Genomic DNA, 15,294 nt, shown 5'->3' with positions numbered 1-15,294 from the left:
ACATACAGAGTAATAATACTAAGGATGATATAAAAGAATAATTGTTATGCTTTGGAGAATTTCATATATTAGTACTGTATTTACATCATTTCCTCTCTTCGCTTCTTCCATTCAACTTCTCCTTTCTCACTCCCCCTCTTTCTCAGTGGATTCTTTATTAATTTTAATATATGAATATAGAGAGGGAAAGATTTATAACTATAACCTGTTGAGTTCAGTTAGTATTGCTTATCTATATATATGTGTGTGTACATATGTATATATGTGCAGGTGTGTATGTGTGTGTATGTATGTGCATGGGTTTGTAATGATTACTTGTGATTAGATAACCTACTGGCAAATTAGTACATGAAAAAGACTGAATCATTTTCTCTCAGCAACAATTAGTTGCCTGTAGCTCTTCATCTAGAATTGGGCTCTTGTGATATTTCTCTTATACCCTTTGCTAAGTCATCCGGCATTATCATTTTTCAGGTTTATTAAGGGAATGACGCTTTTGAGGTTTCATTTGTGCAATGTCGCTCTCACTTTTGGGAAGTATCTAACAAACATCCTGGTCCTCTGCCTCTTATAAAATTCCTCCCTTCCTCTATGATGCTCCCTGAGCCTTAGGTAAAGAGGTTGTATTTTACATATATCAGTTGGGACTATGAAACCCATAGTTAGTCTTTCACTGCATTTGGAGTAGTTGTGGCTCTGTGTAATGGCCCCCATGTGCTGAAAAGTTAATCTATATTTAGCTGTGGTTCTAAGGATAGTACTTAGAATGCAGTTAGACATATTTCTTCAGGAAAGTAGTTAGTTCCGTATCTAGGATCAAAGTTCTCACTATTGGTTTTTGGGAAAGGTTGACAATACCAGACATAAATTCCCTTCTATTGAGAATCTTAAGTTCAAATAAATGGCTGGTACACCACTTGAGATATCTTGTCTTTCTAATCATTGTTGTTCATAGGTGTTCCAGTTGGGTAGAACTATTGATTACTTTCTACCTTGGCAGCTTACATAGCTCATTCTGGTACTGTGGGAGCTACCAGGAAAGTCTTCAATATCAGTTCTAGCTCGATTCATTCAAGTACTCTGTCCAAATTGTTTGGCTTATTTTTTAGAAATCTGATATAAACTTCAAGATTAGAAATGCAATCAAGTACACTGGAAAAAGCCTATATGGTTTAGAGTTTCTCTTGGCACCTGAGCAACAACTCAAAAGGATGTTTTCCCAAATGTTACAACTCTTTTGATAGTGGAAGACATTTGGAGGGATCGTTGTCACTTCATCTTCTGTGATGTTTTACCCTTTGGGCTTTTTGAGGGACCCACCAGCCAACTCCCAAATAAATTAGACATAGAGACTTATTCTGAGTCATGAAGGCCCAGCCTTAGTGTGGCTTATTTCTTACCGTCTTTTCTTAAATTATTCCAACTTCTTTTTGCCTCTGGGTCTTTATCTTCTATTTCTTTACATCTTTCTCTGTTTCTTGCTCTGTAGCTGGGTGGCTGACCCTTGATATTTCATGTTTTTGTTGTCTTGTTCCTTCCCCTCCTTGTTTCTCCTTCTATTTATACTCTCTGCTTGCTAGCCTCGACTATCCTTGCTCCTGCCTTGCTATTGGCCATTCAGCTCTTTATTAGGACTACCAGTCGTTTTAGACAGGCAAAAAAAAAAAAAATAACAGCTTCACAGAGTCAAACAAATGCAGCATAAACAAATGTCAACACTTTAAATAATATTTCCTAACATTCCAAGGGTCCTAACTTCTTTTAAACACACACACACACACACACACACACACACACACACACACACACACACGATTTTAAGCAAACATAAAATAAAATAATTCCTTATGAATTTTTAAAGCATCTGACTCCTTTTTTCTGTGTGTGTTCTTCTCCTTCTGCTCTGCTCAAGTAATTTTTGCACAACTATTCTCATGTCCCTCAGTGTCCCTTTTTATTTTTCTTGTTTCTGTGGCTGCTCTAGGTCATATACTCATTTCTAAAGGTTTAGAACTAAGATCCACAGATAAAAAAGCACACGTAGTATCTATCTTTAGAGCTGGGGTTATCTCTCTCAGTATAATGTGTTCTGGTTTCAACCATTTACCTGAAAATCTCATGTTTTCAATTTTCTTGGTGATTTAGAAAATATCTGTGAAATAAATTAAGGGCTGCTTATTTAATGGTTTATATCATTCACATTTCTAATATACATTTAGATACCTGTCTTCTGGATGGTTGTTTCACCTTTGTGGGCTACTGTTTACTCAATCAATAATGATATTACAATGGTACCTACCACAAACAGCAATAAAATGAAGAAAAAAGTCTAATACTAGAGAAAATATCCATTAGCATTAGATAAAGCATGCAAGATTTTAACAGCCCAGGTTTCTCTGCATACATCATAACAGGACATTGTCTTCCATGGGATCCAATGTCCTTGCAAAGATTCTTGGGGTGAACTCTGGTGTTGAGTGTCTACTCAGCTATCTGAGACTTTTCTGCACCATTTTTTCTTTTTTAGCAGATGCACCAATTTACAATTGCATCAGTAGTGGAGGAGGGCTTCTCTTCCCCCACATTCTCTCCAGCATCTGTTGCCAGTTGTTTTCTTGATCGTAGCCATAGTGACTGGGGTAAAATTAAATGCCAAAGTAGATTTAATTTGTATTTTCCTAAAGCTAAGAATATTGGGGATAGAAATTAAAATACATGGAGCTCTCTTAATGGTGTGAAATTAGGGTTTTTTTTGTACACTTTGCCATCACACAATAGAATACTAATTTATTGTATTTTTATTGATATTTAATATCATTTTAAAGCAATTTTTTTCATTTAATACCAATGCAGCAGTATTAGTTGGTCTGTGTAACTATATAAAATGGCACAGAGTGAGTAGGGAAATACAAATTATTTTCATGGTTTGGGAGATTACTAAATTCAAGGCTAAAGTTCTAGCAGGGTTTGGTTTCTAGTGAAGATTCTCTTCCTGGCTTGTGGGAAAGACCAAGTAACTGAGAGAAAAAGAGAGAAGTGAGACAAAAGAAAGAGAGCAGAAGAGTGATTAGCTCTATCAAATTAAGGTCTCACCCTTCTGAATTCCTTACCCTTTCATCTGCATATGCAGCAGCAGCCCATAGTTCCGGGAACCTTTGGGGTCTCAATGAGTAGAGGTTTTAGTGAGTCCATTGCAGAACATATGAAAACAGTAGTATAGTTACACTTCCCTGGCAGAACTAAAGATTTGAAACGAAAGTATCTCATTAAATTATAGAAACTAATGCTGATACTGCTAGTCTTAGTACACAATTATATTTTTTGGTAACTATCACATAAAAATACAGATTGTTTTTATACTTGTGAATGATCTGCTGTATTCAACAGTGCCTGAGACTTGCCTTTCAACTTGGCCCTTTCCTATTTCAAAGTGAAACCTGGTTTTATATAGATTTCTTTTGAAGATTGATTAGGTACTAGATAAATGACTCAGGGAATAAGATCATCTACTGTTCTTCCAGTGGCCCAGGGTTTGATTCTCAGCATCCACCTTATGGTGTAAAGCTGTTGGAAACTACAGTTCCAGGAGATCTAATACCTTCTTCTTACTTTCATAGGCACTGGCCTTGGACATTGTGCACAGATATGCACACACGTAAAATAAAAAAAATAGTCTCAAAAAGTGATTCATATTTCTTCTATTTGAAGGTTAAGTTTTCACAAATAAATATTTCAGATCATAAAAGATAGAATTATTCAATAGATTGTTTGGTTTCACTCCAATATGGTTCAAAATTAGACATAGATATTATGTGGGTTTGTCTTTAAAATTAATTACTATTACTTACATCTTTAAGTTAAAATTTTCACACATATTTATTTAAGTTCTTGGCCAATCAGACTGACTAATAGAATTTCCTCCTGTATTCATGAAATACATGGACAACTTTTCTAATTCATGTACATTCCTTAAATATGAAAGGCTTAAGATATGTGAAAGATTTATTTTAATAATTTAATTCCATAACTTGAATAGTTTATCCATCTTTTTGTGGTCTGGATTTGTGTGTGTGTGTGTGTGTGTGTGTGAGAGAGAGAGAGAGAGAGAGAGAGAGAGAGAGAATCTACATTTGAGTTTCCTGAAACTCTTTTTGATACCCAAGCTGACTTTGACATCATTATTATACTACATCTCTCTTGTCTTCCAAGAAGTAGAATTATAGGCATATACTATATACCAACATGCCTGTCTTCATCATTTTTTTAATTTATTTATTTGTTTATAAAAATTTCCACTTCCTCCCCTCTTCCCCATACCCTCCCATTTCCCCCACTCCCTCTCCTCCTCCCCCACAACTCCCTCCCCTCCTTCCTCTCCAGTCCTAAGAGCAGTCGGGGTTTCCTGCCCTGTGGGAAGTTCAAGTTCCTCCCCTCTCCCTCCAGGTCTAGGAAGGTGAGCATCCAAACAGACTAGGATCCCAGAAAGCTAGTACATGCAGACAAAACAAGACCCAGTGTCATTGACAATGGCTTCTCAGTCAGCCCCCATGTCAGTCACATTTAGAGACTCCGGTTTGATCACATGCTCGTTCAGTCCCAGTCCAGCTGGCCTTAATGAAACATATAGAAGTTGTGTTTTAATTATAAATATTTTACAGTAAGTATGAAAATGTTTTATAATTACACACGACACACAGAAGAGATAGTTGAAGTGGAACTTTCCATTGTGCAACTAAAGCTGTCAAACTTGAAATTCTAATTACTATATACCATAAAGAAAAAAAGAACAGTTTTTTTTTAGTCATAGCCAGTAATTCCATGCAGTTTAAAGTTGTATAATGTTAGAAGGAAACAGAAACGCAGTTTTGAAATAAAATTTCACAGTAGTTAACTGAGTAGTGTATTGGGTGAAATCCAATTGCCACTAGCAATCGCATAATGCTCATAATAGAAAAAAATTGATTCTATCGTCTAGGCTAATTCAAGAAGAAAAGGAATCTACAGAATTGCGTGCCGAAGAAATTGAGAACAGAGTGGCTAGCGTAAGCTTGGAAGGCCTGAATTTGGCAAGGGTCCATCCCGGTACTTCCATCACTGCCTCTGTTACAGCCTCCTCGCTGGCCAGCTCATCTCCCCCGAGTGGACACTCAACGCCAAAGCTCACACCAAGAAGCCCTGCCAGGGAAATGGACCGCATGGGAGTCATGACCCTGGTAATGAGGATGCGTCGAGACAAGCTTGACTTGTTGTTATTTGTGCTTAATCACAGGATATATCCTCTCATCTGGTTTTCTGTGCATTTTATTGTCTCTTCACACATGAAAATAATGTGTAAATTTCTTTGCCACTACAGCCTTTTGTAGTAGTTCCCACGTTTATCAATCACATTAGGAGTGAGGAAACAGTAGAACTTACTTACTTATACTTTTGTGATGAAGTATTTTTTTTGTTTTTAAAATATATTCTTAGTGTCAGTATTACACTGATATTATAATTGTCAGTACATTATCAATCACTGAGAATTTCATACTCTGCTTATTTGGATATCTATAGTGATCTTTTGACTCCTCACTTTTTCCCTGCCTACTATTCCTATATCCATACACCCCCTCCAAAAGCTCCTGAAAACCTTCATCTTTCTTTTTAACAACCTGCTGAGTCCTATCTGTGATGCCCGAATATTCACAGAAATGGTGCCATCCATTGGATTGTGTTTGACCTACACAATCTCAAAAAAACTAATTCTCACTCCCCGAAAGTCATCAACTGTCCTTTGCTCCTCTGAGTCCACTTCTCCCATACTAGAGTACTGATTGGCTTGACCTCGCGCAAGACTTTTGCAGGCAAAGAAGCTCATGAATACAGCGATCTTAGCATAGCCAGAAGACAGTTTTGCTCCAGCTCTGCTCAACTCAGGCTCTTTTGATCTTTCTGCCACCTCCTCCTCAATAGTCCCTGAGTCTTGTGGGAGAAGTGATGTAGATATCTCCTTTGTGGCTGAACAGTCCACTGACACTTGCTCTCCGTACATGGATCAGTTGTTGAGTTTCTGCATTCACAAACATTCGGTGAATAAAGAAAAATTCCTATTATGTATATGAGTTTTACCAATCTCTGGATACAGAGATACAGAATAGAAAGAAAGTATTATACTATGTTTACCTATCAGAATAATAGGAGTGAGTTTACTCCAGGGCCTAGCCACAGCTCCTTGGCCAGTCTTACATTACCAGGCATGCATTTCGTCCTGTTCAGCAGGTCTGAACGCAATCCAGAAGTGGTTGGTTACCTCCCTAACACTTGTTTCACTATTGCACCATTAGGCATACCCTGCCACCCTATCATTATTGTGGCTCACAGGGCTCACAAATGGGTAAGGCTGCTGATGCACTCTTCTTACAACATGACAAAGAGCACTTCTACTATTTTAAATGCTAACAATAGGAGGAAACTTCCTACTGGTACGAATCTGATTACTCCAAGTCGTGTGACCAAAATGTGTGGTGTCTTGAGCAATAGATACTTATTATCAAGTTCTGGTTTACAACTCACAACAATAGCAGTAATCTGTATACTTTTGGATGTCTCTAGAACATCACCAACCAACAACTCAAAGGGAGGTATCCAACACCTGGCACTGAGTTTTACTTGATAACCTATGGCTTTAAGGAAGAATATTATCCCATCTGTGAAATTTTAATTAAATTATTTATAGGAATACATATTAAGGAAAAATATGAAATTCTATGTTCTGACATGATGGTTTAAAGCATCGTCACATTATTTATCCCTCTGTCACCCCTTCTGCTATCTTCCCACAATGCCCTTCTACATCCCTTTATATTCTTCAACATCATCTGTCAACCTCGTAATACCTAATCATGAACTAATGTGTGGTATTTTAGTGCATAAGATAACTCTTGAAAAGAAAATAGTGATTGAAATATTTGTGCCAGGAAAGCAATGAATGTAATCCAGGATGTCTTTATCACTCAATAAAACTCTGTTTCTAACTTTGGTGTTTTTATAAAGTTCTACAGTAAGATGGTCTTTAATCTACATAAAATGTTGGGGAAGAATAACCTTTTTGGAAAAAGTTCAAGTTCAAAATTTATATAATCAATATTAGGATGATTAAAAGATATAAATTCAGGAAAGCATGGAATGAAAAATAATGACAGCTAGGTTATAGATACTAACCAAACTGTAATATTATCAGATGGTAATCACTAATTAGTCCTTTTTTATGCTTCTTTTTATTACTGCCTGTTGCAGCCAAGTGATCTAAGAAAACATCGGAGAAAGGTACTGTTAATAACTTCTATATGTTTACTACTTGAGTATCTTTTTTTTCTACAAAGCATTTAAAATACTATTTTCAAAATTATTTTACTAGCATAAAATATAAATACTGATGTGTTTATGTATTATTTAGTTTTAAATATGATCCAAAGAGCAAAGGTTTTAAAATCACATCGTTTCTGGTTTCTAGGCAAAGATTCAGTTATATATATATATACATGTATATAGTATACTCAGTGTAGACACAAGCAAGGCATTTCTGCAGAACACAGTTCTCAGTTATGCTGTGGCCACATAAGAACCTCTCATGTGTATTCCCAGAATCATGCATTCATAGTAGTTTTTTCCATAACTTGATTTCTCTAAATAAACTGTGTTGTGCAATGGTGACACTGATTTTTGCCAAATTTTTTAAAGTCATCATTTTGTTATTTCCCTCTCTGAATTTTGAGTAGTTTCATATGTTCTGAACAACATTATTCTTTACTAACATGCTTCTCATCTTTTCTGGTTTTTGTTTTGTTTTGTGCTTATTTTCAAAATTCCCCATTACCCATAATGAAATCAAACAATTTTCAGGAATTATGTTCCTACCTTTCATTTTTCTCCCCAGAAAAATATTTATCTTTCTTATAACCCACTGCATATTTTAAGCATGCTTGTTATGTTTTTATTTATTGACTAATTTAAATCACTTTTTCTGATAAATCATATTTTATCCTCTGCCTTCCCCTTTTCCACACTCTTGAGTAAGGATGTATTTCTCATGAGATCCTTACTAGGCATAACATCCTTTCTTTCAGTACATTTTCTGAAATGTGTTTAGAGACTTCTGTAGGGAACATATATTCAGGGACTGCGAGGGTGGCTCAAATGCATGCTTGCTTAATGTGAGAGGTAATGGATTCAGTCTGCAGTTCTGAAAATAAAGTGTGTGTATCCATATATGGCAAGAACAGCTCTTTATTGATATATGAAGTTTTTTACTCTTAAACCATATTTTATATAATTAATTCATTAGTTTTAAAGATATATTATTTTTACTCTTAAAAATATATGAAAATCACATCATTAATAATATCAATTTGCCTGTGTAATACATACTTGTTTGTGTTAGAATACTCTAGTACCCTTACATTAATGATTCTTGCTTTGAGGCAAGTTCGGTTGAAATTATAATTAGCTCATTGGATGCACTACTCCTGTTTCTAGATTGCAGTGGTGGAAGAAGATGGACGGGAGGATAAAGCAAAAATTAAATGTGAAACTTCTCCTCCCCCAACACCCAGAGCCGTCAGAATGACTCATACACTCCCTTCTTCCTACCACAATGATGCCCGGAGGTAAGACCCAAGCAGGGTACACATTAAATATTCTCTTCCCCAAATTCTTCCTCTTCCATCACTGTTGTCCAAAAAACTGCTGTATTATTCATAGAAAAATAAGACTCAAGAAATGTCTCAATTGTTAAGAGTGCTTACTGCTTTTGCAGAGGACCAGAGACTGCTTCCCAGCACCTATTTCGCAGCTCATCAATGCCTATAACTCTCCCTCTGTGGGATCCAACACCCTCTACTGGCTTCTACAAGCACTCTACACTCATGTATAGACATGACATTTGTATATATACATATATATATATACATATATGTAATTAACAATAAAGTTAAGATGTACATAACTATTATATTTCATTATATTTCATAACGTAATTATATTTCATTTAATATGAAATATAATTCTCTATTAGGCACTTTTCCTGCTTTTCCTTTCTCCATATCTCTGTGACATATAAAAATTTCCAATCATATATCTAACTTCAGCTTTTAAAATTAGCAAGATAACATTTTTGTATCTTTGTGACAAGTCCATATGCAAATTACATTTCTATATTTAGAAGAGATTTCCTATTATATCGATGACTAGTGATAGAAATTATAGGATTTCTGGGACAAGACTATAAATGTGTAGTGTATTGTAAGAGAAAGTGAGATATGAAAAATCTATTCCTGGGCTTCTTTTGTTGCATATCTATGCTACTGCATTGATTCTAAGTCCTCAGGTAAAAAGACCTTAGCATTAAAATGAACTCAAACCAAAATATTTTTTAAAAATGTTGAGGAAGCATTTCATATTCCATAGACTTCGTCATAGTCTCCTATCCAAATGGCTAAAACTTTAAGGTTGGTCTCTCTAATCAAGAGCACCAATGTGCCTCAGCATTCAGTTTACATCTCACACCCCAGACCGCTCCCTGGTTGTCAATGGCAACAGCATTTCTAAACACAAGCAGCATGACTTAAAAATCAGCACATCTTCTAATTAGTAGCTTTATGACAAATGGTTTTGAAAAGTGGAATTTTTATGCAGACAGATATTTGTATCTATTTGATCAGTTTCAATTACTACATTCAAAATTAGTACTTCTTTATTTCTCAAGAGCAGAGGATTATATATTATTATATGAGAAACTTTTATTTATGGAGGGTAGAGTGTAGAAACGCAATTTTATATTCGGTGTATGAGTAAAGTTTAAGGACTACATAGAGCAGCAAAGTATACAATGTTACAGCAATATCTGGTGAACTCCTTGTTGTAAGACACTGTTAGACATACTTATTGGAATAGAGAATTGATCAACCATTTGGAAGTCATTTCAGTTTATTGTGCATCAAAATAGTATTTTATTGATAGCCATAGATCAGGAGGACAGTGATGAGCATTTGTAATGTGTTGCTTCTAGATCTCAGTAGGATGGCATTTATAATAAATGAATTTGTCTCTCATGAACAATAGAGAAAGAATGGATGGATAAAGCAACCCCAATGAAGACAAAAGTTAGCAACTTCAATTTCACAATTAAAAGAATGCCTTGTGTCATTCACTTTAAAGTTAAAAAAACTGTGTGGCAATAATAATGGACCAAATGCTCAATAAACAGATACTAAATATAAAGATGTTAAATTGGGCTAAGGTGGATGATTAATTTGATGATATATAGGAAATAGAGGGGAAAAAAGAGGTCTGGAACAAAATAATGTTATTTTTTTTCTACTGAAAATCTGGAGACCCATGCAACCAAGAAAGATGCATTTCAATAACTTGGAGAAAGATGAGGGGGAAAGGGGAAAAATCACATTTTAAATTTCCTTGTTTCTCCTTTTTGTCACTTCTAAAGGAAAGATGCCTTGTGTTCTTTGTGGATAGTGCCTCAGAATGAGCAGTTATTCCTCTTTTGTGTTTTGCAGCAGTTTATCTGCCTCTCTCGAGCCAGAAAGCCTTGGGCTTGGCAGTGCCAATAGCAGCCAAGACTCTCTTCACAAAGCCCCCAAGAAGAAAGGAATCAAGTCTTCAATAGGGCGCTTGTTTGGTAAAAAAGAAAAGGCCCGACTCGGGCAGCTTCGTAAGTACAGGGTTTTCACTTTCTACTCCCAGTGGGATTTGTCACTCTGAGTGTCCTTGCATTTCATTTCTCAGCTGTAAGTTCCTTGTCATACCTAGTGAGCTTTCAATTTAACCAGCTTTGTAAAGCTAGTGCAGCTGACTCATACTCAATAAAAGTTACAGTGAAACAATATTGTAAGACAATCAACTGTTAGGTTTCCTTGTTAATAGCAATAGCTGGACTATTTAAAAACTAATATGACGAAGTTGCATTAACACAGTTACTAAAGCATTATGATTGCCATCCATATTTTACTGATTAGTAAACAAAGTCTTAGTAATTTTCAGGACATAAAAGGAGCTAGAGAGATAGCTCAGTTGATAAAATGGAAAACAAGTAGTTACGAGGACCTGATTTCAGATCCCTGGAGCACATGTCAAAGTCAGCATGTTGGGAAATGTTTATAACTCCGGCACTGGTAAGGTCAGAGATAGGTAGGTGTCTCCATGGAGATCACTTGACAGCTCCCCTAACTAAATCAGTAAACTTCCCTGTGTGACACACAAGCAAGAAGATAAGATGAAGAATGATTAAGGAAAACAACTACAAGCACATGCATATGTACACATACATACACACACTTAAACACATTCATGCACACCGATATGCTCATATACATTCATCTACAAAAATATGTATAAACATCACACAGATACCCAAATTCACTAGGCAAAAAGAAATAGAAGAATATGCTGTCACTTAGAACATCTATAAATATCAAATCTTAATTATGTGAACTTAAAATATTTTTTGCAAATAGAGTTAAAGCCTACATACACCAATAGGAGCTATAATGTCAGACAAAATAACAATGGGATAAAAGATGGAGGACACATAAATGCTATCACAGCTTTTTGTTAATAACTCCCAGAAATAAAGATGAGATTAGCAGGAGGAAATAAAGCCTTAGAAGTTTGGCTAGGATAAGTTATCAGTTTCTGATAATATGAATACATGAACTAAATGACGCTAGGTAAGTATATGATCATGAGAAAGACCACATGCACATTCATACATTCATTCATACAGAAGTTATGAATCAATTTATCAATTGAAATTTCTGAAATAAAATATAAACCACTGGCACTTTGATACAATGGAATATCTTCTTCGTACCTGTTTTATTGGTGTAAAGAGACACCATGACCAAAGCAACTCTTATGCAAAGGAGCTTGAGAAGGCTAGACCATGAACATCACAGTGGGGAGCAGAAAGCTTTATATCCTCCATCCTGACCAGGACGCAGCGAAGGGAGGAGATCTTCCTGTATATTCCTCTTTAGAGTTAAATTGTTAGGAAAAGATTGAGCTGCTTCTAATGGTAAATGTTAGTAGAGTTATGCAGATTTTCAAACATCTTCTGGGATTACTCTATTAGAGAAACGGTTATTTATAAGCAATGCCCCATCACCTGGGCATAATTTTCTGCTATAGCAACAAAGTATTTCTGCTTCTGATCTTAAATTTTACTTAATAATAAAATTATTCAAAATCACTTCCCTGGCATCCACGGTGTTTAGTGACACAAAGCATCATAGCCTATGACTAGTTGATATGCATGCATGCATGTGACTGTGTGATAAACATAACTGAATGGGGTAGTTGAAATGGAACCTTTGGCTTTTGATTTCCCATAAAGAATCCTTAGGCAATAAGAAATATAACATAGCAAGTGATGACCCATTTTTTGAGTTCTTTGTATATTTTGGAGATCAGACCTCTGTCTGATGTGGGGATGGTGAAGATCTTTTCTCATTCTCTCAGTTTCAGGAGGTCCCATTTATTAATAGTTTCTCTCAGTGTCTGTCTGCTGAGGTTATATTTAGGAAGTGGTCTCCTGTGCCAATGCATTCAAGTGTACTTCCCACTTTCTCTTCTATGAGGTTCCGTGTGGCTGACTTTATGTCGAGGTCTTTGGCCCATCTGAACTTGAGTTTTGTGCATGGTGATAGATATGGAGCTATTTTCATTCTGCTACATGTTGATATCCAGAAATGAAAATCTACTTCTAAATATGTTTACATACCAGTCAAAATGTTTAATTTTTTAATTTTCTGACCTATCATGGGCTTTATCAAATTCTTTGTTATTTTTTATATATTGTATAACTCATAATTGTGTCATTAAATGTTTGCTAAAATAGAGATCTTTATTTACTAACATTTTAGTGTATATGCTTATCTGAGATTCTATAATTTACCTTTCCTCTTTAAAATATTTTTGTTTGTCCTTTGTACATAAATATTTTTATACTTATTATCAGTTGAATTTGATAATAAAATACTAAAGCATTAGGGCTTTTTCCAACAAAATTCCATTTTATCAGGATATCAAAGATATAATTTAAAACCTAGAAAATACACACTCCTACAAACCTAAACTTTGTTTTTATACTTTCAGAGACTATGAATTTTTAGATCAGAATATATGAAGTTATGCTTAATTATGGTAACAAATATATCAACTCCTCCAAAGTCAGGAAGCAAGAAAACCTATTTGTGCAGTCTCATTATAGAATTTTTTTTCTTCCAAAATTTCCATTGCTTAAAAAATGATTATGTTTTATATAAAAAGTTGAGTTCTTGAAAAACTTTAAATCATAAGTTAATTTTCCTTATATTACTCTTAAAAAATGTGTGATTCATCCAACAACCTGAAAATTGAAAGTATGTCATCAGCATTGAATGGTTTGCTGCATCAATTTGTGGTGCAACCATGTGGACCAATGAAGAATTTTATGAGTTTTAAGTCAATTGTTCACTTCATCTCCACTTTAAGAGAACACTTTTATTGTTGCACTCTGATTATAGATGATAATTTATGGATGGCACATTGGAAATAAAGTAAAATATTCTGTCACTAGGCATAATGGAAATTTTCAGGTTTGAAAATGATTCCTAGGAGAATTTCAGTTAGCCAGTGAATGACTTTCCAAGTAAGAGCCACAGTGAGTCTCCTTCATCAGAAAAATCTTTCCACTGCATTAATTGCACATGAATATAATGAATAAAATAAATTTGGCCTTGTATCTTCGCAGTGCTAAATTGAATTTGAACAGTAACTGATGCGTTTTGATTAAAGAACCTTCTTACAATTATTCAGTTCAGTAATAAGATTATCAGGCTAAGAGCTAATTTATATCAAGATTCTGTATTAATAGTATCCAGCTTCACAAATTAAATGTAAGAATAAATTATGAAAAACAGTACTAACTAATTTCCCAGTTCATTCTGTGAGTGAGAGAAACCATATCACAGTCAGGTCCTCAAATTGCAAACAAGAAGATATGCAAAAGATATGTAAAATTGTCTTCAATGGCTTTCTTCTGATATGTTGGTTAAATTTGGAGGATGACATTTTCTAAATATTAAATTATGGTTAGTATTAGAATAGTATTATTTGAAGATTTGAAGTTTTATGCTTAAATATAACTTAAATCTCTTCTATTTAAAATTTATATGTACAAATGTATGTATATATATATATGCCTCTACATATATTTATCTTCTACTTGTAAAATATGAATAATTTTCTTTGAATGTGACTTCATTTTTTTACATACTCAAAATATCAAAGAGAAAGTAAGGTATAGTATTAAGCCCTCATTTTTAATATAATCAAAAATTTATGAATCAATATGCATTCAGGATTGTGGAGTGAAATAAATAGTGTAAGATAGGTTTATCCATAAATGACACACACAAAATTTCTCTTGTTCACACCAAGATTACATATACTATAGTTTCTGACTCTACTATTCAAATAATATACTAGGTGAAGATAATCTTATTAAGGTCTTTTAGAAAGACTTAATTTTTTTTCAAACACATAAAAAATTCAAAGTAAAGGCCGTCCCTGAATGCAAAAGACTTCTGATTCACAGTACAAGACTTAGCAGACTGAACACAGTGAGTTCCAGGAAGGCCAGATGCAGAACTTTTAAAAGCCAGCAAGGGCCTCTGTGTTCTTTAAACTTGGGACAGAAGCATATGTCTAGGCTTCTCTTTAGCAGAACCTTTCTGACAGTAAATGAGACATGGCGAGCATGCTAATCAAGTATTCACTCTTGCTTTCCGCTGGAACATTGAGTACCGTACAGCTGTCTGTTGGTATTCATACATATATGTTGCCTTCCACACGGATGCTTTGGAAAATAAAGGGACAACAGTCAGTACTTCTTCTTGTATTGACTTTCTTATTTCAGAGATGTTGTAGGTGTAGCTCTGTCCTTTGATGTCTGTTGAGTCAGTGATCCAAGGGCAAACCTAAAAGAAAGAGTGTTTCTGAGTAGTGGCTCCAAGAAGCCTTTGAGACTTTTACTTCAGGACAGACAAATACCTGAGTCTTGATCTCAAGTCGTTTCTTCACAGGGGGCTTCATGGAGACTGAAGCCGCAGCGCAGGAGTCCCTGGGCTTAGGCAAACTTGGAACTCAAGCCGAAAAGGACAGACGGTTGAAGAAAAAGTACGTTTGGGGATCGTTTTTCCTCATTTTTCCAATGCTTCACCAGCCTTGACCGTTTTCTTTTACAAGGACTTCAAGAAAAAA

The 15,294-nt window shown here is 35.1% G+C and overlaps 1 protein-coding gene across 18 annotated transcripts in view; it reads left to right on the top strand.

Moving 5' to 3' along the window:
- The window catches only part of Ppfia2 (PPFI scaffold protein A2), a 405,005-nt gene that overhangs the window by 332,098 nt on the left and 57,613 nt on the right, over nucleotides 1–15,294 (top strand). For all 18 annotated transcript variants that reach the window (XM_085683362.2, XM_048418915.3, XM_048418908.3 and 15 more), the window contains 5 exons: nucleotides 4,976–5,213; nucleotides 7,276–7,305; nucleotides 8,515–8,645; nucleotides 10,551–10,705; nucleotides 15,117–15,210. In XM_085683362.2, the coding sequence (XP_085539488.2) occupies nucleotides 4,976–5,213; nucleotides 7,276–7,305; nucleotides 8,515–8,645; nucleotides 10,551–10,705; nucleotides 15,117–15,210 (648 nt within the window). The remainder of the gene's footprint in view (nucleotides 1–4,975; nucleotides 5,214–7,275; nucleotides 7,306–8,514; nucleotides 8,646–10,550; nucleotides 10,706–15,116; nucleotides 15,211–15,294) is intronic.

This window comes from Myodes glareolus, chromosome 26, assembly GCF_982192425.1.
Source record: "Myodes glareolus chromosome 26, mMyoGla1.1, whole genome shotgun sequence".
NCBI lineage: Eukaryota > Metazoa > Chordata > Mammalia > Rodentia > Cricetidae > Myodes > Myodes glareolus.
The sequence above is the reverse complement of the archived record's forward strand: the minus strand, read 5'-3'. Positions and strand labels throughout refer to the sequence as shown.